The following is a 27,466-nucleotide window of genomic DNA, read 5'->3' as shown; positions in this document are numbered from 1 at the left end:
TTGGTAATTGAACATAGCTCTTTGAATTGAGCTATGTTTTTAGGTGGAACTACTTATGTGAGAATAATAGATGACAGTGATTATTTGTAATGTTAAAAATGATAATCCTGATGGTTTTGGAGCCACTGAAGTAAAAGAACCCTTTGAGGTTGGCGGTGAATTTTTATATTCTTAAAGTGACAAAAATTGCCATGTAGTAAATGCTGCTTAAGTCTTTTTTCATTATATATATGTGTATATACATATATACATTTTGACAGAAATTCAGCATTTTTTTGAACTACATACAGAGCTGAATTTAAGTTATGCAGGACAAGACAATATTTTGTCATGACACTTAGTAAATAGACTTGGAGATAACTATGAAACAAACAACTTTTAAAAATCTATTATAGAAATAGTGCAGGTGCATTGTATCAACAACAGAAAATATAAAACAAAAATGAGAAAAATACATATTCCCACCACTTAGAGATGATTACTTTTAGCACCTTAGTTTGTAATCTTTTTGTCTACATGTATGCAAATGGGTATATATGCATTCTTAGGTCAGTATGGCATAATGCTGTGTATTCTCTCTTGAAACCTTTTTTTTTTTAGTCAATAATATCTGCTTTTCCATTTCAGTAAATTTTCATCTCATATAATGCCCAGATCATATTCAAATTTCTCTGGTTGGCTCAGAAATGTTCCTTATGGCTGGTTTGTTTAGAACAATATCCTGTATGATAGCATTGTACCTATGAACTTGGCTCTTAGAACCCTTAAGTCTTCTTAAATCAAGATTAGCTACCCATCCCTCCTCTCCTTGCCTTTTAAAAAGACATTTGAGCAGAGACTGGGTCAAGTGCTTCAGACCTTTTGAATTTGTCCAGTTTATTCTCATGTCATTTAGCTTCTTTTTCTGTCTCTTGTATTTACTGTAAATTAAAACTTATATCTAAATAGTTGGTGGATTCTCAGGTTGAAGATACCTTGGCTATCATAGATGATGCTATGTCCTTCATATTGTATCACATCGGAAGTTATAGGATCTCTACTTAACTTCCTTGGTGATGCTTAGATTGACCACTGAAATTGAGTGGTGGCGCTCTTTTCTGCCTGCTGTTCAATTATATTGGTTTCCTTACATCAGAAAGTATTTTGTGTGGTGTTACTTTGGCTCTCTAAGAAAGTTCAGTTCTTCATCATCCACTCATCTGTTGGTTTAGAACCAATTGTTGATCCTTGCATAAATCAATAAATGTATTAGGGTTTGCAAAATATGATTTTTAAAGTTCTGTTCTTTTGTGTTTATTAACTGGTGTTTTTCTGTAAAGTAGATCTTTTACTGTATGAAATGGGGCTATTTGGTTGCCCTGAAATACAGAACCTTCAGAAAAGTAGCGTAAATACTTAATTTCCCCCTTAATCTACTTTCAAAGTAAAGAAAGAACTAATAGCCACTTCAAAAGGTGATAAATGAAAAATATTTTGTTTTTGTTTTTTAGTGTCTTTATATAGACTCAAGGGTTTTAATTTTATTTAGGGTATTTTAATTTACTACCATTTACATTTTTTCTTTGATACTCAGATTGTTAACAACTTTAGGCCCTGGGATGTCCTTCATTTTAGCTCCTGTATCTGTCTGATAAAGACCATTAATCCCTGAATACCTTCCTTGTCTTCTGGCGCAAAAAGATATCCCAGACTCATCTTGTACCTTCCTGCCCCAGACCTGGCACCAACTGTTGTTCTAAGGAGTTAAGTACCTTTTAATGTATTACATATTAGAGATGAAATCTGGGTCCATCCCAGGATTGTTTGCTGCTCAGATTGATATGCTTTTAGGCCATTTCAGTGAAAAGACCTAGAGAACATAGATTTTTGTAAACATGAGTTCATATTAATATTTTTAATTAATGTTTTTATTTGATTTCTTGATTTTATACCTGTAATCATGAATCTTAAAATCATTGGTAAAGTTTTATTGTTTTTTTCTACAATATAAAGAAAAAAGCTTGAGGATATCAGTACTGATATTAGTAAAAATGAACTCTCAGAAGAAGTTTAAAATTTCTTTGTAGTACTTTTTTCTTTTTTTTAAAGATTTTATTTATTTGAAAGAGTGAGTGAGCATGAGAGAGAGCACAAGTGGGGGTGGGGGGGAAGAAGCAGACTTCCCTGCTGAGCAGCGGGGAGCCCAGTACAGGGCTAGATCCCAGGTCCCCGAGATCATGACCTGAGCTGAAGGTAGATGCGTAACCAACTGAGCCATCCAGGCGCCCCTCTTTGTAGTTCTTTTTGTTCTTAGAGTGCTTCCTACCAAGAAGTACAGTAAACTGCAGTGTCCAAATAACACCAGGGAAATAAACCCTATTTCCTGGTTATCAATTTGATAATTAATTGGGTTTATTTGTTGCTGTTTTTAGTGTATGTTTCTTCCCTTCGCCACCCCTTCTCTATTTAGCAAACATTTTTATTAGTTTCTCAGTTATCATTGTGTGTGCGACTGCACGTGTGTGTTGAGAAGTTCAAATTCAAGCAAATATATGGGTAAATGTTATTTTATCCAAAAAAAATATCTTTTTATACAAAAGGTAGCAGCATACTGTATATGCTGTTGTGTGTGGTCTATTTTTTTTATTAGATGTTTTTATTTTTATTTTTTAAATTTTATTTATTTGAGAGAGAGAGATCGAGACTGAGAGAGAGAAAGAGCATGAGCAGGACAGAGGGAGAGGGAGAAGCAGACTCCCCACTGAGCAGGGAGCCTGACGCGGGGCTCAATCTCAGAACCCTGGGATCATGACTTGAACCAAAGGCCGAGGCAATTTGTTAAGACTGAGCCACCCAGGCACCCCTGTGGTTTTTTTTTTTTTCTTAAAATATGTTTAGGTCTGTCCAATCATTGTGTGGTAAAACTATGGATAAAACCATTTAAAAAAATAATTCTGAAATAAAAGCTTTTAGTAACTTGATAATTATTTTTGGATTGAAAATAATACTGAAATCAACTCAATAATGTGAAAGCGGCAGAAAGTGAAGAAAAAAGATCTAGAAAAAGGCACTGGATTTGGTGAATTTTGGATTGTCCTTGAAGAACGAATGGTGTCCAGGAGTAGGCAGGCAGAGAACTTCAGGGATGGTGTTGAAGGGAGGCTTGAGGCAGATTAGCTTGGCTGTTTTTGGAAGGTCCATGTCAGAAAAATCATGAGATTAGAGAAAGGAATAATGGCGCTCAAGAAGAAATGAGCGCTGCCATGGTCGACAAATGCATAGAAATGTAGATTGGTTGGTGGTTTTTTTGTGGTTTTCTTGTGGTTTTTTTTTTTTGTTGTTGTTGTTGTTGTTAGTTTGATACAGATTCTTCTGGAGCACAGAAGTTTGTTTTTATGCCAACTATAGTGTGTAACATAAGTGAGTAGAATGGCATGCTAAATGTTGACCACCTTGATGGTAAATGAGAATAAGTTTCTAAGTTCAGTATTACCAAGTCACAAATACCAAGGACTTGGAAGCGATCACTGTGGTTGTCTCAACCTGATTGTGTGGAATAGGAAATTGAAGCCTGAAAAGGTTAAGTCACGTGTCCAAATTATACAACTGGATGGAGGCATAGCCAGGTCTTAAATCTGGCTTCCTAATTGTTGATTGTATCTACTTTTCTCTGTGCTGTGGTGCCTTTTGTAACCATGAGAAATGAGAAGTTGTGTAGCTGTTTTTGTTTTTATTTTGATACTTGGTTTTTGTCCCAAGGTAACTTCAGTTCTGATTTATAAAGTCTGGTTTTTGTCTTTCATGTATACATGCCTAAATACTGTAAACGTGGAAGTTACTTTTTTCCTTAAGGGCCCTTTTAATGTACTAGGTAGAGGGATTTGAAAATTATTTTGCCATATAATTATTTTGAGGACTTTTTTTTTGGAATTAATGTATTTACCTGTGTTTCTTAATTACACATGATAGTTTATAAAAAATACATTTGACAACCTTTTACTAGCATAGGTATAGTGATTTTTATAATCAGCTGATGTTTTACAACATGTACATGTAGTTTGCATTGTTGTATATTTCAGATATTTCCTTAACTTAAGTACTCAGATATTTATCCCAACATTATTGCTATGGGGTTTCCTGCAGAAAGACTTGAAGGCGTATACAGGAACAATATTGATGATGTAGTAAGGTAAGAACTCTTAATTTTCTGTTTCAAATATTGATGTATTCATGCTGTATTTTCATTTAGAGAAGACTTCTAAATCTTAGAAAATGATGTGCTTTGTCATGTAAACTCTGTTTTTATTATGTTGGTGCTCTATAACTGCTTTTTGTTTGTTTAATGGACCTCAGTGGGATACAACTCATTTGATAAGAACTAACCTTTGACATGATCAGGTGTATGTGACAGGATATCATGGACTCCTTTTAATGCTTCTTACCAGGTTAATTCCTGGATTCCGTTACACTATGGTTTTTGTCTTTTATTTCACAATTGGGGATTAGGTTTAGATCCTCAAGTGGATTCATTCACTTAAACTTATTCATCCTAAGGTAGAGATAACTGATAACCATCTATTTTTTACATAGAACAGTTTATAATGGGGCATAAGTATACTAAGCATTTGAGGAGGTATTTGGTACCAGAGGATCTGGACAGGAATCGCTGGGCAAACCAAAGCCTGACTTTGTCTCTTTTATAAACTTGCATAATTTTCTAAGTGTAATTATTATTCAACTCAAAACTGTATTTCTCAAGGCTGATTTAAATAATTTTAATACATGTATAACCTAAGAGTGCATGATATATTTTATGAGAGAAGGAATTTGTGTCTCTTATATAGTCTTAATATATTTTCTCATTTCAAAGCAAAAATATATATGTATGAAAAATTAACTGTAAACGTCAGTAGAAAATTTAATGGCTTTTAAAGTTTAAAATTTTGGATTATTTCCTTTATCCTCTTACAGAAATCTCTTTCTTGGAGACTTTGAATTTAAATATTTGATGAGAATTAATGTTATCATGAGTGGGAGAGCACTTTGTAAAGCAGTATGCAGATGTAGAATCCTTTTATAATAGTTGTCTAAGTATATGAGCCTATCTGTGTCCTTATATGAGCTTAGCCATAAGTTGTTTTTCTAAGTGGTTAATTTTTAGCCATTTGCCTTGAATCGATGTATATATTTACATTTTGCAGTATTGACTTGTGTCCTGTTGGACTGTTGTAGTGTTTATATTCTGTTCAGAATTATTAAATCAGTATCAGTATGTACAAAAAGTACAGAAAAACCAAACTACTTCTTTATAGTTTCTATTACAATTATAGGTACATGGAGCTGTCAGAAGTACTATTTAAGAACTTGAAAATAGGGAAATAAATGTGTCTTCTCATGGTTGGGCAGGACACAGTTGGAAGGATGCGAAACATCACAGATCCACAAGAGCAACAGCTTGATACGACTTAGTCAGTGATAATACACATCTACAGAAAATGCAGTGGGTGATGGAAAACAGAATGACGGGTGTAAATTTTGCATCGAGAGAGATGGAGAATCTGGAAAATGAGCAGTGCAGTCACCAGACATGTCTTCTCTCCTGTAGTGCAGGAGTGTTTATTAAGCCTCCTTGTGACCTAGATGAGATATCTTCAGGTTGATCTGTTTTATATTACTACTGTATAATTCTGTATTCAACCAAGTACTAATTCAACCAAATCAGATTAGTACTCATGTGGAAAAAGAGTATGAATACTCTGGGTAGAGGACAGGTTTCTGGTCACTGTAAGGGCCTCCTTGTGGTAAATTTACCTGGGGTGCTAGTTTTGCATTGCTTCTTCTCTTTGCTCTCGTTCGACTGTGAATAAGTCACTGAAGCTGACTAATCATCCTAAGTTACTGATAAAGTTTGGTTTCTGGGTCTACACATTTCATTTTCAGACCTTAGATTGTAATAATTTCACCAAGAAAACACTGTGCTGCGAGTGTTTTGATCTTTCATCTTCTGACTTTGTAACTCCTACCTTTATGCCACTGAATTAAGATTCACACATTTAATTTGTAATCAGTAACCAAGGTTGAAGTTTATTTTATCTGCTTTAATGTATCTAGTTTATTTTATCTAGCTTTTGTCTTTTTCAAATCTGTTATTCCTTAAAAGAGATTTATGTGTATGGTTGGTTATTTAGCCAATAGTTGCTTTAGCACTTGTCACCCCTCTGGTAATGGCAATGGTAGTAGCATGTAAATAATGAAGAATAGCTGTGTGGTGCCTGGTTTGTCTTGCCCTCCCCCGTTTTTTGACTGGGAGGATATAGGGCTTAGGGAGGCTTTTGTTTGCTGCAGTTGCTAATTCCACTCCGCTGCTTTTATGAGAAAAAGGACGAACAGTGACCGGGAAGGTAGCTGTAGCTTTTTCCCCATGAAGTGAAATAACTTCCAAGTAATTTGCCTGTGAGGATTAACATCTCCAAGGGATTGGCTGTCTCTAGTACCTAAATGATTGATTTCCATGATTGGTTCCCACAATATTAGAGACAGTCGTAATTATCAGTAGTGATTCCTAAAAGTGTGTCTTTATTTTCTTACAAATTTTCTCTTAAATATATTTCCATTTGGATTTTCCTTTGCCCTATTGGGATATCTAAAGAATATTTAAAATTATCTTTTCTTCTCTAAATCCATGTTTTTTTCTATGATTTTCCCCCAAAGAAGAAATCCTGTGCCAGGTTCAGATTTTGTTGGTGTTGTACATCTTTCCTCTGAGTAAAAGAAACTGGAATTGCAAATGTTTTATTGCTTAAATTATGTAGTATTTAACTGTTTTGGGATATGGGTTGTTATGGCAACGTGAAATTTTATACTGGAGGTACTCAAGTGACAAATATTTAACTTCTCCTTTTGAGGTTTCCTCCTAGGATTAGGAATTAATGTAAAATAAAAAGTGGGGGAGAAGTGAACCAAGCTGGAATTTTTTACTACCTTAACTGCAGATGTTTGGTTTAATAATCAGAATTGACAGGGCAGGACAAGGACGTCTCAACAAGGGAAGTTGAAGAGCTAACTCTTACCAGATTGTTTTTTCTTCTTTTCCGCTTATTCCCACCTTCTCTCCCCCTCCTTTACTGCCACTAAACTCTTGCTGTGACCAGCTGGTAATTTGAAACAATGTTTTATTCAGATAATTGATTATTCTTGGATATGTGTGGTAATCTTATCCCTCGGGCTAATATTGAAGTTACCCTAATTTATATGTTATCTGGTATAAATCTAAGCAGTCTTTAACAAAATGATGTATTATGTGTTTAACAGACATAGCTTAAGAACTGTTCTGTACTTAATAAATCAGACAAATGTAGGTTTAAGAGAGGTGAGCTGGCTTTCTTACTGCAGAACCTTTAATACACTACTATGCCTTGTAAATCTCCCAAGAGTGAAATTCGAATATGCTGCTTTCTTTTCCTTTTTTTCTTTCTCTTCCCCTGCCTTCCTTCCCCCTTCTCTCTTTTCTTTTGTACTGTATTAAATAACATCTCTCTAAACAGTGTTTCTTTTGGGAAATGTTGAAAATGAAAAAAGATGCATATAACAATATTTCCCCCTAGTCTGAAATCAGTAGGAAGTAATTTACTTCCCCTTTTATTGAAAAGATTTTAGATGCGGGTAGATTCCCGTATTTGTTGTAAGGAAATGCTTAGAGCTAAGTGTTCTGATATATAGTGATTAAAAAAAAAAAAAAAAGACTTAATCCATTGTCTTCTCTACTATCAGCTTTTTTTCATATGTATATGTATACACATCCTCCAGCTTTCCTGTTTTATACATTTTCTTCCCAAAGAAATTTCAAATAATCATCTCTTAGTTATATGTCGATCTCTTAATCAACCTTATTTATATGTTGATATTCGATAAAAAAAGAAGTGTTTGTCTTCCCAACATTATCCTTATTGGCTATTCAGTTCAAAGAATTAAAAAGAAAGTATGTAGAGGAAAGTTTCACAGTAATTTAGAGGAAAGAGTATCAATTCCATTCTCCCTTTTCAACAACTTTTGACTTCTTCCTTCATACTGCCTTTCTTTTTCCTGCTTCCTTTTTTTCTTTATTGAGGCAAAAATTATGTAACATAAGATTAGTCATTTTAAAGTGAACAATTCAGTGATATTTAGTACCTTCCCAATATTTTGTAACCACCACCTCTCTCAAGTCCCAAAACATTTTTATCACCCCAAAAGAAAACCCTATACCCGTTGGCTGCCTCCCACTTCTTTTGTTAGTCTTACTTCCTTAAATAGCAGAGCCTTGATGGATTTGACAGTGTTTATAGTATCTGCACCAATCTAGTTTTTGATATTTTAATAATAGGTAACATTTGGACATTTATTTACATACATGGGTTGCTGCTGTATAAGCAGTTTACATGTATCATTTTATTAAAAATCTCTAGAGTTAACCTGTCCCCATTTCATATATGGTTTAAAAGAGGTAACTTCCCCAAGTGCCGCAGCTGGTAAGTAGTGAGCTGAGGGTCGCGTCCAGTCTGTCAGATTCCAAAGCTGATTTTCTTAGTAGCCGTGTCTATCAGAGGACAAAATGTTTTACCACATACATATACACACCAGAGGTATATACCCTATATAGGCATAGTTCAGAAAATTTATTTAGGATCTGAGTTTCCAGATTGAAGAGAGCTATATAGTGCCAAGCACAAGGAACAGACCAATACCAGGCAGTTATTACAAAATTTCTTTAAGAACTCCAGAAATAATGAGAATGTCTCAAAAGCTTTCGGGATCACTTAGGGATTAGGAATATAAATGACATCTAACTTCTCAGCATCTAAGAATTAAAGATGGAAGATGGAGGAACAGCACTTTACAAGTTCTATGTTCAGCCTAGAGTTCTGTATCCAGCCAAACCATCAGTCAAGTGCAAGAAGAGGAAAGAAAGACCTTCAAGGACAACAAAAAATATGTATCCATTCAACATTTCTTAGGAAATTACTAGACCGTGTGCCCTAACAAAGTAAGAGGATAAACCATAAAAGAAAAGAAAGGGGCTTTGGTAAACAGAGGATCCAGCTCAGAAGCACCAAAGCAGAGTCTAGGGATGACAACTGTACCACAAGCTGAAAAGCAGCCGGTTCTCATTGCAGCAGGAGGACAGAGGGCTTCAGGGGGGAAAAAAAAAGTAGAACTAATAGGTGGATATTGAAATGTTTGGGGAAAATAATAGATTCTTAGAAAAACAGGTGAATTAGAATAGGAAGCAAATACTAACATCTATTGGGTGGCTTAACCCAGAATTGTCATATTGCCATTGAAGGTTGGGATTAAGAGAAGTAAAATGTGGGGGTGCTACGGTGGCAGCAGATAGGTAGGTAATTGATAAATCTACAAGAGGCGGTTTTATGTATGTATTGTAGAAATGCTGAATTAAATACCAGGAAAGAGAATACGAGTATTTGAGGATGGTTACTTTTGGGGAAGAAGCAGGAATATGGGTTTGAGGATGAATAGAGCTGCAGATGAATAATTTTTTATTGTGGTAAAATTATGTATATATATATGTGTGTGTGTATATATATATACACACACACATATAAAATATATACAATAAATTTTACCTTAAATGATTGATTTCCTTGATTGGTTTCCACAGTATTGGAGACAGTGGAGGGGGCAGGGAGAGGGGCAGAGGGAGAATCTTAAGCAGGCTCCATGCCCAACCTGGAGCCTAATGCAGGGCTCGATCTAACAACCCTGAGATTGTGACTTGAGCTGAAATCAAGAGTCAGACACTTAACCAGCTGAGCCACTCAGGTGCCCCTAAAATTGACCATTTTAACCATTTCTGAGTGTATACTTCAGTGGCATTAGGTACATTCACATTGTGCAACTGTCATCACCATCCATATCTCAAACTTTTTTTTCCTCCTACCACACTGAAACGTTGTACCCATTAAATAGTAACTCCCCATTCTCCCTACTCTGAACTCTTGGCAACCACTGTTAGGCTTTCTCTCTCTATGTATGTAACTATTCTGGGCACCTTATATAAGTGGAGTCATGCAATATTTGCCTTTTTGTGACTGACTTAGCATAACATGTGACTTCACTTAGCATAATGTCTTCAAGGTGCACTCATGTTGTGGCCTGTGCAGGCCACGTTTTATTCCATTGTTCGTATATACCACATTCTGCTTATTCATCCGTGGATGAACACTTGGGTTGCTTCTGCCTTTTGACTGTTGTAAATAATGCTGGTATGAACATAAGTGTACCAGTATTTGTGCATGTCCCTCCTTTCAGTTCATTTGGTTATACACCCAGAAATGGAGTGGCTGGGTCAAATGGTGATTCTGTGTTTAATTTTTTGAGGAACTGCCATATTGTTTCCCACAACAGCTGCATCATTTTTCATTCTCACCAGCAAGTACAAATGTTCCAGTTTCTCCACGTCCTTGTCAACACTTGTTATTTTCTGGGCTTTTTTTTTTTTTTTTTTTTTTGTAGAGCCATCCTAATGGGTGTGAAGTGGTATTTCATTGTGGTTTTTCTCCCCCCGTCTTTATTTTAAACCACCATAACTTGGAGAAATCACACATGTCAGCTATAGAAGCAGAGACCCAAGAAACTTCCCCCTCTCTATGAGCCTTGGTAACTGACCTCTCCTGCAAAGCCCCTTCCCCAAAAGCAAGAGGAAGAGGATGAAGCATAAAGAACCCTTATTTTAGCTAGAATCTTCCCAAGATTTTCCCATTCTTTTTACTTCTGGGGTATGATAGCTGATAATTGCTTCATTTGCTGGGAACCAGAGCTCTAGGAAATCCATGTTAGCCACTTGGCCACTCTCATGTGCCCTGGCCCAGTGTTTTAAAAAATGAAGAAATGTTAAAAGAGGATTTTAGAAACAGAGGTATTTAAAATGTGCACATTGGACGCATCATTACTTTTAGTGTACACAGTTACAATAACTGTAATTATCTTGAGACAACTTCCAAAGTCTAAATTTGAGGCCTTATGGTCTCCCTTCTTGGAAGGCCTATTTAAGCATCTAGTAGATTCAGTCTTAGAATTTTGACCACCTAATAGGAGGCCTTCCATCCCTCCCTTCTTCTGTTCCTCTTTTAAATTTGAATCTAGATAGTATAGTGCAAGTTCCAGAGGAACCAGGAAAATGACCAGTGATTTTCGGTCTCTGGAGATTGTAATTTTGTGTATATTTGCCACATGATCTTTTTTCTTTTTAACTGAAGTATAGTTGACACACATGCTATGTTAGTTTCAGGTTTATAACATAGTGATTGGACAACTCTATGCATTATGTTATGCTTACAAGTGTAACTACCATCTGTCACCATAGAATACTATGACTGTATTCCCTGCTGTACCTTTCATCACCGTGACTTTTTCATTCCATAACTAAAACCTGTATCTCCTGCTCACCGTCACCCATTTTGTCCATAGCCTTACCCGCTTCCCTTTGTATTTATGGGTCTATTTCTTCTTTTTGTTTGTGTATTAATTTGTTTTGTTTTTTCAGATTCTACATGTAAGTGAAATCATATGGTATTGTCTTTCTCTGACTTATCTCACTTAGCTTAATACTCTGTACATCCATCCATGTTGCAAATGGCAAGATCTCATTCCTTTTTAATGGCTGAGTTATATTCCATTGTGTGTGTTTTGGTCATTTCTTTATTCATCTATCAGTGGACACTTGGGCTGCTTCCATAATTTGGATATTGTAAATAATGCTGCAGTAAACATAGGGGTGCATGTATCATTTTGAATTAATGTTTTCATTTTCCTTGGCTAGATATACCTAGTAGTGAAATTACTGGATCATAGGGCAGTTCTACTTTTAATATTTTGAGGAACCTCCATACTGTTTCCACAGTGGCTGCACCAATTCACATTCCCACTAACAGTACCTAAGGGTTCCTTTTTCTCCACATCCTTACCAACACTTGTTGGTCTTTTGGATTCTAGACATTGTGGCAGTTGTAAGGTGATACCTCAATGTGGTTTTAATTTGCATTTCCATAGTGATTAATGTTGAACATCTTTTCATGTGCTTATTGACCATTTGTATATCTTCTTTGGAGAAATGTCTAATGGTTTGTGTTTTTGTTGTTGAGTTCTAGGAGTTCTTTATATATTCTGGATGTTAATCCCTCATCAGATATGTGATTTGCAAATATTTTCTCCCATTCTGTGGGTTGCTTTTTTGCTTTGTTGATCATGTCCTTTGATGGACAAAAAGTTAAAAGTTTGATGCAGTCCAATTTAGCTATTTTTTGTTGACTGCCTTTGGTGACACATCCAAGAAATCATTGCTAAACTGGTATTATGAAGCTTTTCTCTTACGTTTCCTTTTAAGAGTTTTATAGTGTTTGGTCTTTTTTGTTTAGATAATTAATCCATTTTGAGTAATTTTTGTATATGGTGTAAGGTAAGGGTCCAATTTAATGCTTTTACATGTGGATATCCACTTTCCCCAGTCCCATTTGTTGAAAAGACCATCCTTTCCTCATTGAATGGTCTTGGCACACTTGTCAAAAAATTATTAGACCATATATACAAGAGTTTATTTCTGGGCTATTCTAGTCCATTGGCATATGTCTGTCTTCATGCCAGTACCACACTTTGTAACTTTATGGTAAATTTTGAAATCAGGAATTGTGATTCTTACAACTTTGTTCTTCTGTTTCAAGATTGTTTTGGCCATTGAGGGTTCTTTGAGAGTCCACATGAATTTTAGGATGGACTTTTCTACTTCTGGAAAAAAAAAAGTTTTGGGCATTTTTGAATAGCATTAATCTGTAAATTTGAAATCTTAACAGTATCAAATCTTCCAATTCATGAATGTGGGATGTCTTTCCATTTTTTTTAGGTCTTTAATTTTTCTTTCTTTCTTTCTTTTTTTTTTTAAGATTTTATTTATTTGACAGAGAGAGACACAGCGAAGAGAGGGAACACAAGCAGGGAGGTGGGAAAGGGAAAAGCAGGCTTCCCGCGGAGCAGGGAGCCCGATGCGGGGCTCGATCCCTGGACCCGGGGATCATGACCTGAGCTGAAGGCAGACTCTTTAACGACTGAGCCACCCAGGTTCCCCTAGGTCTTTAATTTTTCTCAACAGTATTTTGTAGTTTTCTCTGTATGTCATCTCCTTGATTAAGTTCTTTCGTAGATACTCTTTTTCAGGGTTATCATGGATGGAAGTTTTCTTTTTGGATTGTTCACTGTTAGTATTTAGGAATACAACTGATTTTTGCATGTTAATTTTGTATGCTGCTGCTTTGCTTAATTTGTTTATTCTAACAATTTTTCTGTAGAATCTCTTAAGGTTTCATACATATAAGAACATGTCATCTGCAAACAGAGATAATTTTATTTCTTCCTTTCCAATATGGATGCCTTTTTGGATAGAAGTAGCAAAAACAGACTTCCTGTTTTGTTATTGACCTTAGAGGACCATTTTTGTCTTCTACCATCGCATATCATATTAGCTATGGTGTGGATTTTTTCTTTTTAAATCAACTTTGGTTTTTAGAACTATTTTCCATTCACAGCTACATTCAGTAGAAGGTACAGAAGTTTCCTATATGCCCCCTGCCCTCACACATGTATTGTCTGCTTCATTATCATTGCCCTCTCCCAGAGTGGTCTGTTTGTTGTAATTGATGAACCTATACTGACATATCATTATTATACAAAACCCATAATTTCCATTAGGGTTCACTCTTGGTGTTGTATGTCATATGGGCTTGGACAAATTTTAATGACATGTATCCACCATTATAGTAACATACTGAGTAGTTTCACTGCTCTAGTAGTCTGCACTCTGCCTATTCATCCCTCTCCACATGCACCCCCCCCCCCGCAGTCACGGGCAACTGGTGATTTTTTTTACTGTCTCCATACTTTTGACTTTTCTAGACTGTCTTATAGGTGAAATCATCCAGTATGTAGCATACAAAAACTCTGGTACTATACAATATGACAATACATGAAAAACCCACAGCATGCAAAATGGTATGGCCGCTCTGGAAGACAGTTGGTGATTTCTTACAAAATTAAACATACTCCATAAAATCAAACAGTTGCATCCCTTTGGGTAGTTACCCAAAAGAGTTGGATATCAAGTATGGATATCATGTCTTAAATCCCTGGCTCCCAAAAGAGGAAAAAGGGGGGAAAATGAAGGAAAAAAAAAAGGCTCTCCTTGGAAGCCTTTTCCATCAGTGGGGGTTTCAGCAATGGTGGCCTGCTTCTGTGTTTGCAGGTCTGTAATCAGAAGCAGCAGTCAATGCTCTGATGTTTAGAGGACAAAGTCCCATAAGCTGGTGTAGGCTGTGCTAGAAATATGTGCATTGCTGCCTGCTGCGAGGTGAGGGGCGCTGGGGCTGGGCAACGACTACCATACTAAGAGTTGAAATTGACTGAAATTAACTGATTTACTGTGTAAGCCTTCCCCTAAAAGTTGCAAGCTTTTGAATAGACTCCAGGGTTCCAAAATAGTTACACTAGTCAGATTATGCCAGTACAATTTTTGTTTAGGTGGGGAGATGGATTCCTGGTGACTCCTACTCTGCCATCTTCCCTCAACTAATTTCTTATTACAAGTTTTTTATATCTTTTGAAATATATGTTTATATATTCTTTCGACAAATAATTTAAAAATGCTCTTTGGCAAGCTGATTTAGGACTAGTTCATAGGAATTCTTTAAGGCAAGTAAAGACTTCTAAAAACTAAAGACGGTTTAATTTTCACAGCTGTCTTTAATGAATTTAGATTTTTATATACTGAAATTATTTGAAGTAAGGTATAATTTGTCTTAGAAAGATTTGTATTCTAGATTTTCCACATTTTGAGGGTATTACCTCTTTGTTCTTGTCTAGGTTTTTAGTCTACTTTCCAAGTATCTACAGTTAAATTTTCCCATTTCCCTTTGGAAAGTGCCGTTTTCTTGCTTTTTTCCGCTTTTCCATTGTATCAAATTTATAAGGCAATGAGCCAATTGTGGGCATGAAATCCTTGGGAGGAGAGAGAAGGAAGTGGGAGGGGCAGCCGTGGTGAATGTTTTCCTAAGTAATATTCAAGTTCTTTGAGAGAACTTACCCTCCCCCCTTTTTAAAAATGCTGTGATATTTTCTTTTAAATAGGTTGTTTATTCTCCTGCCAGTCTCACTGTTGCTCAGAGTGCTAGATAAGAAATTGTAAAGTTCACATATTAAAGGGAGCACAAAAAGTATTTTACCAACCCTCACTCTAAAACAAAAAACAAAAAACCCAAAAAACAAAATAGAACAACTATAGGAAAATACGTAAAAGAACAGAGTCAGGGTTCTTGGTTGCACATGACAGAAAGTAGCTCTAATTAACTTAAGCAGAAAAGAATTATTTGAAAAATGTTAGATAGCTCATAGCTAGAGAACCAGGCTTCGAAATTTTGCAGAAGCTGAGGGAAGCAAGGCATGGTCAAGAGGTTACAATAAGGGCAGTCTTTGCTTAGGACATTGCTGCTTGGACACTTGCTGTCCCAAGTACTGCTGCCATGACTGGATGTTGGTGACTGTGCTCATAGGCTTTCAGCTCTTCTGGAGCGCTCTTTCAGTGATCTGACTCCTCTGCACCTTGCCTTCACCACCTAGGATTCAGGGTCCAGAGTGGGAGGACCTAATTGGTCTTAGGCTTGCACACATGATGAGAAAGATGGGGAAGGGAGTATTTGCTTCTCACCTTGAAATTCTCTCCATATTAGCATGGTTTTGGATGCTGAGCAGCCTAAAGAAGACTAATTAATACCTCCTACAAATTTCTCTTATTTTACACATACTGTCCTCAGACTCTCTTCCCAAAGATACTTAACCATTAAAACTTTTCAGGTATTCTTTAAGAAATTGTTTTCATCTTATATCCCCTTTTTAAGAAAAGTAGATGGGAACATACTGCCTAGTCTTCTGCATCTTGCTTTTTTTTTTCTTTTTTCATTTAACATACTTAGGAATTTTCCATACTGGCATGGAGATGGAACTGATATTGTTATTGGCTTTTATTCCATTTTTTGATCATTCCATAATAAACAGTCACCTCTGATGCACATTTAGGTTATTTCTTGTTTATTACTATTAAAAACAGCCCTCTAATAAACATTTTCACACATGTACCTTGGTGTCCTTTTGCAAGTATTTACTGAAGGTAAATTCTTAGCAGTGGGGCAGTGGAGTTCCTGAGACCAGTGGGTGCATGGATTAAACTTTTACCTTCAAAAACAGGATCATTTTGTATTCTCACCAACATGTATGAGAGTGTCTTTCTCCCTTCACAGTCTTGGCAAACTGAGTATTATCAAACTTAAATGTTTTGCAATTTGTTGGTAATTTGAGTTTTTATTGCATTTCTTCAATTGTGAGATTAAGCAACTTTGTGATATTTATTGGTCATATTTTTTTCCTTTGGTTTGTACATGTGTACTGACCCTATCTTCAACTTACTTAAAAAAATTTTTTTCCTTAATGATTTTTACGAACTCTTTGAAAAATAAGGAAGTTAGTGGTGTTCTTTCTTCAGACAGTTTTATAATGCCCCGCCTTGCTGGTCTTTTGAATTTTATGACTGCAAGATTCAGGTGAAGCTGTTACAAAGAGCTTGATGGATTATGATTATCTCTGTTTCAAATTATCGATTGCTAACTGTCTGCTTTACTAATATGTATAATCAAGGAATGTCAGAGATTTTGTTGTTGATAGTTTGTTAAGGAATATTCTTTAAGAAATAACCTTGCTTTAATAGCAAATTGAAAACGCATTTAATCCAGAAAAATGTCATGCAGCCACCACTCTTGAGTTACTGAATCAGAGCAACATTCTCTTGGACAGAGACGATGGAAGTGAAAGGGAATTTAATGGCTGCTAAACCTTTTTTTTTTTTAAGGAGTTCTGCTTGTTCTCTGGCTCTAGTGTCATACGGCTGTCTAACCTGTGGAGTTCTACCTTATTTAATGTTCTTTTTTGATCCAAACATTTTCCTCACTCTAAGCCTTTTCTTTTTTGTCTTTATTGTTTTTATGTTCCTTTATGTATGCTCTTTTATATTCATCTAGGATTATTCCCCCCTCTTTTTTTCCTGCTTGTAAACCTTTTAAATCTGAACACAGAGTAAATTCTCTGCACCTGTATTGATTGGTTTTCTAAGATAATTTCTGTCCATTTGCCTTTTTTAAACTAGTATCATTTGTGATTGTTTATACAGAATTTTAGTTTTTAAAGTCTCTCTGCAGTCTTTCCTTTTAGATTTTGAGTTATGAATTCATAGCCTGTTATTTAAATGAAGCTTTTGAAATCCGTTTTACTGATCTGTATCATATCTAACTATGCCAGTATTTCCTTCCTTGTCTGACGTGAACTCTAAAATTATATGAACACTTTCTCCCTGTTTCCTGGCATTTCCACTCAAACTTGTTCCTCATTTTGGTTAGAAGTATCTCCAGAATTTTAGTTTTCTTCTTTATTTTATTAATCTGATAAAATTAATCAGGCATATCAGGAATTTGTTAGAAAACTGCATATGGTTGAAAATACTTTTTCAGTAGGTATTTTAACAGTTGTGAAGTCCCAGTTATTACTGTAACTTTCCTGTTTCAATTTTATGCTCTATTCCATGATTGTACCCATTTCTGCTACCTTACTAAGGCATATGTATTGTGGTCTATTGGATTTTTCCAAAGATCTCTGTATTTTAGACTTGTGCTATCCAGTTAGCCATTAGCCACATGTAGCTGTTTATGTTTAAATTTAAATTAGTTAAGATAAATTTACTCATTCATTTTCATTTGTACCTAGTGCTCAGTAGCTACAGGTGGTTAGTGGCTACTGTGCTAGACAGTATAGATACAGAACATTTTCATCACTGGGTAGTTCTATTGGACAGTGCTATTCTTAGTGCCATTTTGCTTTTCATTCTAAAAAGTTCTCATTCCTGAAGATGATTATCATACTCCTTGTATTGCTGTCTCTGGAATTAAGCAAAATACATTTGAGATGCTTTGAGGTGGGTTGCATTTTACATACTGGTAGTTATAATCAGCTTTATAGAGGTATAATTTATATGCAGTGAAATGTACTCACTTTAAGTGTACAGTTCAGTGAGTTTTGACATGTATATACATCCATGTAAACATCACCACAGTCAAGATTTGAAACATTTTTATTGCCATAAATGTTTTCTTCATGCCCCTCTGCAATCAGTCCCCCAACCCTTGTTCTAGGCAGTTTCTAAATCTTAACTGTAGTTAAGTTTTGCCTGTGTTAATATTTTATGTAAATGCAGTTACACAGTATGTACTTTTTTTGGTCTGGTTTCTTAATCTTAGCGTAATTACCCTGGTTGCTGCTTGCATCAGTAACTTGTTTCTTTTTATTGCTGAGTAGTATTCCATTGTATGGTTATGATAGAATTTATTTATCCATTCACCTGACTTGTGGACACATATTTTTATATCTTTTGGTTAAATATCCATGAAAAGAATTGCTGGGCCATACAATATAATTACTAAAAGAAAAAAATGTATATATATTTAGGTTAATGGAACAGAATGGAAATTACAGGAAAACTCAGACATACGTTGTTGGACAAAGATGCCAAGAGAATTCACTGGGGACAGGATACTCATATTAACAAATGGTTTTGGAACAACAGAATGTCAGTATGAAAAATAAAAAGAACCTCGATTTCTTCTCATAATACACAAAAATCTCATATTACATACAAATGGATATTGTAGGTAGAAGCATAAAAGTAAAATGTAAGACTATAAAACTAATAGATATAAACAGAGAAGAGAATCTTTGTGACCTTTGATTTAGTCAAAGATTTCTTAGACAGTACATAGGAAGTTAACCAGGTAAGAAAAAATTCACAAGTTGGACTTCATCAGCATTAAAAGCTTCTGTTGTTTGAAAGACACCATTAATAAAATTTAAAAAAAAACAGCAAGTTTGGGAGAAATACTCACAATGCAATCTGACAAAGTACTTGAACTCAACTCAATATAAAGATAATTTTACAAATTCATAAGAGGACAACCCCATAAAGAAAAGAACAAAAAATTTGAACAGCAACTTTACAAAAGAAAATACTTAAATGATAAGCATATTAAAATATATTCAAAATAAATCATCAGGGAAATGAAAATTAAAAGATAATGAGGCACCGTTTCATATTTTACTGGGATGGCTAAAACTTAAAGGGCTAATAATGGGTTGGCAAGGAGGTAGAACTGGAACGCTAATCCATGTTGGTAAAAGTGCAAAATGATACAACTTCTTTGGAGAAATGCTTAGTGATTTTTTATTCATAATAACAGCTTTCTGAATTTTTTCAGTGGGTTATAGTTCACTTCCTCTGCTGTTTCTTTTCCCTCTAGTTTTATTCCTCTTTTGAGAGAGTAGATTTTCTTTCCTACTGGGGATCATTGTCTTTGATCAGACTTTAATATAAAACTCTTAGTTTTGCTTTTCCGTTTAACTTGAGGTAATACAGGAAAAGGCAGTACTGTGCAGGCAAGTGTTAAGAGTGCATTTTTAACAGGGTACTTTACTTGTATGTATAACTGATTTTGACAACCTGAAGATGCCTAGGAGAAAATGGTTAAGGATTAGAATGTTTGGAGCTTGCCTGTATTAATGGGATTAAGGCAGAGATGACTTATGTGTTAGGAAGAAAAACAACAACCCAATTTCATGTTTTAGTAGTAGCAGTGGCAGCTATAGGTATATTAGAGTTCTAAGAGCAAATTTTAATTTAACATGAATACAGCAGAGGTAAATATGGTGCCAATTAGTGAGTTAGCTACAGACAAATGTAGCAAATAGTTACTTTGTTTTTTTCTTTTCAGATACGATTTTTTTTCTTTTTTACTTATTTTTGGATTAGTAGGGACTGTCCAGTGTTCTTAGGGTCTTTTCTGAACAGGATACCTTAAAAAAGGTTTTGCTTCTGGATTTCTTTCAGACTGCTAGGAGCATTTGTTATTATGATTGTGGTTGTCAGTACTACCCTGTAAATACAGTAGTACTTGTCACAGAGGAGGCACTCAATAAATATTTGTAAGATGAATTTTTATCAATTCTCCAAGCATTTGAAAATGATCTAATGCTCTAATAATATAAACTTTAGTATCAGTATGTATTGGCACCAAGCAGAGATATACCAGTTCACCTTCAAGAAAGAGAATGACTCTTAGGCTTTACAGTAAGACATGAATTTAATGGGCTAGAATAGATTTAGTCTACGTAAAGCCCTTCAATGGATCAATCAGTTAGCTGTTGAAACATGGAAAAAACATGGCCAAGGAAAAGGAAGCTTTAGCCAATGAACTTTAGATATTTTTGGCAAGACAATTCCTGTTGTAAAGATGGAGACATCAGAATGTCTTTGTTAGAAATTGCTTTAGCTAGCTTCTTTTATTTGATTCCACGTTTATTCAGCGCATTATACTTTCACTTTTCAGTGGGTCTGCTTATGGCAAGATATTGAACTTGTCATAAAGATGTGGGTAATTTAGTTCCTGTGGCAGTTGGACTTTTCAAGGATATTAATACATTGCTGTTATGGTCTTTATGATATTTATATATCAGTCATATGACATGAGTTTGAATTTGTTCCTGAAAAATAGTACCACTCAATATACTGACAGGATCAGGGCTCACCCAAAAGGTAGAGGATCAGACCCTGGACCATCACAGTAACTTCACCAAAGTAGTAACAATTTCTGAGGCCTATAAAGAACGTTTATCTAGCAACCCAGGTTCTTTTCCCCCCTCTTTTGGAACAAGTTTAGTAGTATGGTATAAGTGTAGAGCAGCTAGATTGAGTTTTGCATTTGATTTATGTAATCTTGCATCTTCACAATTCAGCATTATGTATTAATTTGCCTGTAGAGTGCTCCAATTTGTATAGCAAGTATATATAAACATAATATGTACTATAGTTCATAAAGAAATATTCTAAGTAAGATCAAATTTAAAGTTGCTTTATAATCACTGACTTTCTTAGTTGGAGTATTTAGTCCATTTACATTTAGTATAATTATTGAATTGCTTTGTTTACCATTTTTCTGTTTGTGTTTAGTTGTCCAATATTCCTTTGTTCATTCATTCATTCTTCTCTCTCATTCCTCTTTTCCTCTCTTCTTTGGGGTTAATAGAATAATTTTAGATACTCCATTTTAATTCTATTGACTTTTTAGCTGTACCTAAATATATATATATTTTAGAGGTTGTGCAGTAAGGATTAGAAAATACATTCTTAGCTTATTATAGTCCTCTTAGAGTTAATATTGTGAGCATTAAAATATAAGAACCTTATAAAAGTAAAATTCTATATTTCTCCATTTCTTTTATATGATTATTGTCCTATATTTTATATCTACATGTGTATTAAATCCCAGAATATAGTGTTATTTGCTTTAAACAGTTGTCTTTCAGAGAAAGGGAAGGAAAAAATGTTCTTTTGTATTTATTTCCATCAGTTCCCTTCAGCCTGAGGGGCAAGTCTGGTGGCAACAAATTTTCTCATTTTTTGTTGATAATTTTTTAAAAATTTATTTATTTATTTATTTGAGAGAGAACGTGGGGGGAGAGGCAAAGGGAGAAGGAGAGAGAGAGAGAATCTTCAGGCAGACTCTGCACTGAGTGCAGAGCCTGAAGTGGGGTTTGATCTCACAACCCGGAGATCATGACCTGAGCTGAGACCAAGAGTTGGATGCTTACCCAGCTGAGCCACTCAGGGTCCATTGTTTTTCACCTGTCCTTCTGAGACTCCAGTAACATATGTGATAAAGTACTTTGCATTATTCCACAGGTCACACTGATGAGCTGTTCATTTTTTCAATTTCTTTTTTCTCTTCTTCAGATTAGATAATTACTACTAATCTGTTGTCAAATTCATTATCTTTGTGTTCCAGCTAATATTTATGCTAACAAACCACCTCTACACATATATATGACCTTGAGCATTTATTTATTTTATACTCACAGATTCAGACGAGGCATGGTGGAGATGGCTTTTCTTTGCTCCACAATATCTGGAGCATTAGTTGGAAAGACTCAGTGACTAGAAATGAGTTGGCAAATTGGGGGCTGAATCATTTACAGGTGTTTTCACTCACATGTTTGGTAAATGCTGGCTGTTATCTGGGTCTTCATCTTGGCTGTTGGCCAGCACCCCTCTACTTGGCCTTTCCAAGTCTTTCCATGTGGGTTAGTTCATACTTTATCATATTGTGTTTGTTAGCTTGGTGCCAAGAGTGAAAATCCAGAGTCCAAGGTGGAAGTGCATGACATTTTTATGATCTAGTCTTAGAAATCACTTAATGTCACTTCTGCTATACTCTCTTGATTCAGGCACTCAACAGAGGTGTGCCCAAGTTCTAGGGGGAGGAACCATAGACTTTACCAGTTGATGGGACAAGTGTTAAAGTTAGGTTGAAAGGAGAGCCATGTAGGATGGGGATGATGCAGTCCTTCTTGAAAAATGCAGTCTGCCACAGCTTTCTTCTGCAGTCTCCAGTCTTCTGTTACGAGTAGATTTTTCTTTCCATTTACTGAACTTTTGAGGCCTAGAATTTCTTTTATAGTTTCTGTATCTTTGTTGAGACTTTTCATTCTTACACTTACTGTAATCATCTTCCTTTATATTCATATATGTATTTATAGTAGCTGCTTTGAAGTCCATATGTGCTAATTCCAACATCTGGTTCATCTTGGAATTGGTTTCTGTTGACTGCTTTTTTCTCTAGGTCGTGGGTCATATTTTTCTGCTTTGCATGTCTAATAAACTTTAATTGTATGTTGAATGTCGTGAATGATATATTGTATGTTGTGAATGATATGATGTAGGGAGTCTGGACTGTTACTTTCTTTAAGGGTGTTGAGTTTCATTTCGGCAGGCATTTAAATTGACGATTAATCTTCTGGTATTGTCAGGCTTGGTTTTCTTTGTTAAGGCAGGCCTATTTCAGTTTTGTCTTTTGTCTTAGGACATGGTCCTCCGTTCTAAGGTGTGGCCTTTCTGGGGTCTCAGCTGAATACCTGGTGCTTAAATGAAGTCTCTGCATTCTGGCTGGGCCAGAACTCCTCCTGCTGGCTGTGCTATCTCTGGTGTCCTCTCCATTATGCTTTCAGATCCTGCACATATGCAACCCAACCCTTGGCCAAGGACCGGAGGTGAATTTCTGTTTCAGTCCCTTTTCTCTGCTATTCTCTTCCACAAACTTTAGCTGCTTTAGCACCCCGGAACTCAAATCTCTGCCTTTTACCTCAGTGAGACCTTTGTTCCATTTGTTCTGTTTCCTCCCACTGTGTCAGAAGAGAGCCTCAAAGCTGAAAGTAAGGCAGTCATGGAAGTTACCTCATGTTTCTTTTTCTCTGAAGGATCGTAAGCGTGTGCTGCCTTCTGTTTAGTGCCTAAAATGGTTACCTCATGTATTTTGCCCAGTTTTACAGTAGCTTATAGCAAGAGGATAATTCCTCTACCAGATACTCTATAATGGTCGAAAGTATATATATACATGTTATGGTAAGAAAACTTTTAAGAGATGACCCCTTTATATTGAATATGTAAAAAGATTTTAAGAACAAGCTTATTTAAGGCTTGTAATTTGGTTACAATAACCTTACTACTCTAATATTGAATTCTACCCATAAATTTGTATTGATTTTTTCCAGAAATGGCAAATACAGTGAAAATTTTTATATTATTCTCTCTTCCCAACTGATGGTAGACATTGCTAATCATTAATGATATTCTTCCCCAGTTTTTGTGGGGTTTTTTTGTTTTTTTTTTTTAGATTTATTTATTTGACAGAGAGCACAAGTAGGGGGAGCAGCAGGAAGAGGGAGAAGCAGGCTCCTCACTAGCTGGGAGTCTGATGCGGGACTTGATCCCAGGCTCCTGGGATCTTGACTTGAGCCGAAGGCAGACGCTTAATAGCTGAGCCACCCAGGCGCCCCTGATGTTGTTTTAATAGCCTTAATATTGTACACCAACAAGCCACCACCAGCTTGATGCCTGTTTGCCATTTTAGTGTATTTCCATTTTACTAGCCCATTCAGGATTATTTTGTGGGATATTTAATTTTATGAAAGTTTACCCCAGTAGATTGTTTTCTTCTCTAGAACTGAAGAACTGAAGTGATTTTTTAAAAAATGCATGTCTAAAAGGAATCATTAAGGTTATTTATTTAGTAAGTTCTCAGTACTTCCTAAGTGAAACATAGGAAAATGGAAGATTGGGAAGCAGAAGTTCTCAGCACTTGTGCCTGTGATAAATAATACTTGAAATTTAAAAGAGAATCAAAAACTGGTTTGAATATACATTATGGACTCCTACCTAAGATAACACAGGAAGTGTCTTGATGAAGTTAAAGACTGGGCTTTCCATGGCTGTGCCTCTAGGAGGGATTTATAGAGCAGTTACCAGCATTTTAACAAATTGTTTGTGTTTTGTTAGTTGTTTTTTCACTGAGATCAGATTTGCGATTTTGTGATAGTGTATGCTAATAATTTTTTAAAAATATCCTCAAGACAGGCTCAGTATGAATGAAGATACAATTTTAAAAAGTCTCATGAGTCTTTATAAACAGGAATTGCATGTCTCATTAAAACTCTTTCTGGGGGTGCCTGGGTGGCTCAGTCGGTTAAGCATCTGCTTTTGGCTCCTGGGATTGAGCCCCACATCGGGCTCTCTGCTCAGAGGAGAGCCTGCTTCTCCCTCTCCTGCTCCCCCTGCTTGTGCTCTCTCTCTCTCTGTCATATAAATAAAATCTTTTTTAAAAAAACCAAACTGTTTCTCAAGGAGGATTGGTGTCACATTAAAAAAACCTGGTTTCCATTTTTTTCTAATTCAGAAATAGTATATGAAAATATTTATGTAAACTAAAATATATTGTTCAAAAGCAATGGATTTCTAAGCTCATCAAACTCGCTTTCTGGAGGTAAAATAGTGTGATATATAACTTCGTCAATTCTGTACTTTTTTGGAAAATACGGTAGGGCAGGAAACTTTTTTTTTTCTTTTGAAAGTAGTATATGCTTATATTTAACAACACAGTTGCAGAAGTGTTGAAAGTGAATAGTGAAAACCTCCATCTCTCCCTGAAAACTTTTGATAACTGCTATAACCATTTTGGTATTTCTACCCTACTTCAATGTGTGTGCAGGACAGCCACATGTGAATTGTGTTGCCTGGATTTGGGCTATAAGACGAGTGTTTCCTTATTTATACATTATTGGTTTATGTATTTGGATTCAAAACTTAACATTACCAGACCCAGAATGAACTAAAAGTGAATTGTTAGTCTCCAAAATACCTTTGGCTCTGCTCACATTTAAATTGTAGACTTTCTGTGAGAAAATTGTATTTTGCAGATCACTTCCTGCTTATTCATTTTCTTGGAGGAAAAGATATGGTAGATAGCAATGAGTTGTTGTTTCCTAAATTTTATAGTCATTGTCCTTCAAGTAATTTGTTTTTGTTTTGGTTATCCCAGTTATCCTTAGCATTTATCTAAATTTCTAAATTTCCAACCATATTAAAATGTAAACTGAGAAAAAGCTAAAAGTAAAGTTTCTGGAAGAAAGCATAGAGAATATTTTTGTGAACTCTAAGGGTAGGAAAAGATTTCTGAGAGGATACAAAGTTCTAAACAAAAGAAAAATTTGATATATTGGATTTTTATCAGAATTTTATTTTATTTTTTAAAATATTTATTTATTGAGAAAGATTGAAAGAACAAGTGGAAGGAGGGGCAGAGGGAGAAGCAGACTTCTTGTGGAGTAGGGAGCCCAACACGGGACTTGATCCCAGGACCCTGGGATTATGACCTGAGCTGAAGGCAGACACTTAAACTTAAGCAACTGAGCCACCCAGGCACCCTTTATCAGAATTTTAAATTGTTGATTATCAAAACACATTATTAAAGAAGTGAAAAAGCAAGTCATAGATAAGGAGCAAATATTTATGTTAATACGTATATCTGATAAAAGACTTTGACACAGAATATATGAAACTTCTGTAAATCAATAATAAAAAGCCAGGTAATCCAACTGGGGGACTGGGGAATGAGCCAATGACTTGAACAGACATTTTCAAAGAAGAAGGTATAAAAATGGCTAATAAACAAATGAAAATATGCTTAATATCATTAGTCATCAGGGAAAGGAAATTTAAAACCACAATAAGGTACCACTTTATACCCATTGGAAAAGCTATGATTAAAACTGACAGCACCAAATGTTGATGAGATTGTGGAGCAGCTGAAACTCTTTTAAAATGCAGATAGGATTGTAAAATGGCATAACTGTTTCGGAAAACTGTTTAGTAGTTTCTTATAAACATACATCTACCCTGTCTTCCTATGACCCAGCAACTCTACTTCTAGTTATTACTTATTTACTCAAGGAAAATAAAAGCAGGTATCCCCAAAATTCTTGTACAAGAATGTTTAAATAATTATGCATAATAACCCCAAACTGTGAACATCGTAAATATCCATCAAAGGAGGATGGATAAACAAGTGATGGTGTAGTCATGCAGTGGAATCATACACAGAATAAAAGGAATGAACTACTGATACATGTAACATGGATAAATCTGTAAAACATTAGATTAAATGAAAGAAGCCAGTTACAAAAGACTACATATTAAATGATTACATTTATATGAAGTTCAAGAACAAGGACAAATTAATCTGTGGTAATATTAGCTGCCTGGGAGCTTAGTGGGGTTTGACTGCAAATGGGCATAAGGGGATTTTCTGGAGTAGTGGAAGTATTCTGTATTTTGATGGAGATGGTTGTACACCTAAGATCTGTTTCACTGTATGTAAATTTTATCTCAGTTTAAAGAAAAAATCCAAAAGTGCAAATTGAGAAAGGTATAGGGATTGAGAAGATAAAGAGGGTAGGAGAGACAAGAGAAAGGATGTGTAACACCACTTTTTCCTGTAGAATATTCATAGTGGAGTAGAAGTCGTCTGAGCAGAAGCAGTGCTTCCTTGGTTAGTTGAAGAAGTGGGCTAAATTGAAGAATCACAAAAAGTGATACATAACTTAAATATTTAAAGAAAAGTGCACATGAAATATTAGAATGAAATATTGTCCTCTATGGTTTATTAATAGTCATCCCCAGAACCACAAAGTAGTAATTTTCCTTTGTTTCCCTTTGTCCCTTGGCAAGAGTTCTTAGTCTTTTTTTTATGCCATGTACCTTTTTGGCTGTCTGGTGGAGCTTATGGACTCCTTCTTAGAGTGATTTTATTTTATTTTATTAATTAATTAATTTTTATTTGATAGAGTCTGGTGGAGCTTATGGACTCCTCCTTAAAGTGATTTTATTTTATTTCATTTCATTTCTTTCTTTCTTTCTTTTCTTTCTTTCTTTCTTTCTTTCTTTCTTTCTTTCTTTCTTTCTTTCTTTCTT

The 27,466-nt window shown here is 35.4% G+C and overlaps 1 protein-coding gene across 2 annotated transcripts in view; it reads left to right on the top strand.

Moving 5' to 3' along the window:
• The window catches only part of PTEN (phosphatase and tensin homolog), a 90,403-nt gene that overhangs the window by 19,627 nt on the left and 43,310 nt on the right, over positions 1 to 27,466 (top strand). For both annotated transcript variants that reach the window (XM_035008573.1, XM_035008572.1), the window contains exon 2: positions 4,084 to 4,168. In XM_035008573.1, coding sequence (XP_034864464.1) covers positions 4,084 to 4,168 — 85 coding nt within the window. The remainder of the gene's footprint in view (positions 1 to 4,083; positions 4,169 to 27,466) is intronic.

This window comes from Mirounga leonina, unplaced genomic scaffold, assembly GCF_011800145.1.
Source record: "Mirounga leonina isolate KUSES-001 unplaced genomic scaffold, KU_Mleo_1.0 Mir_152, whole genome shotgun sequence".
NCBI lineage: Eukaryota > Metazoa > Chordata > Mammalia > Carnivora > Phocidae > Mirounga > Mirounga leonina.
Note: the sequence above shows the minus strand (reverse complement) of the source record. Positions and strands in the feature narration are given on the sequence as shown.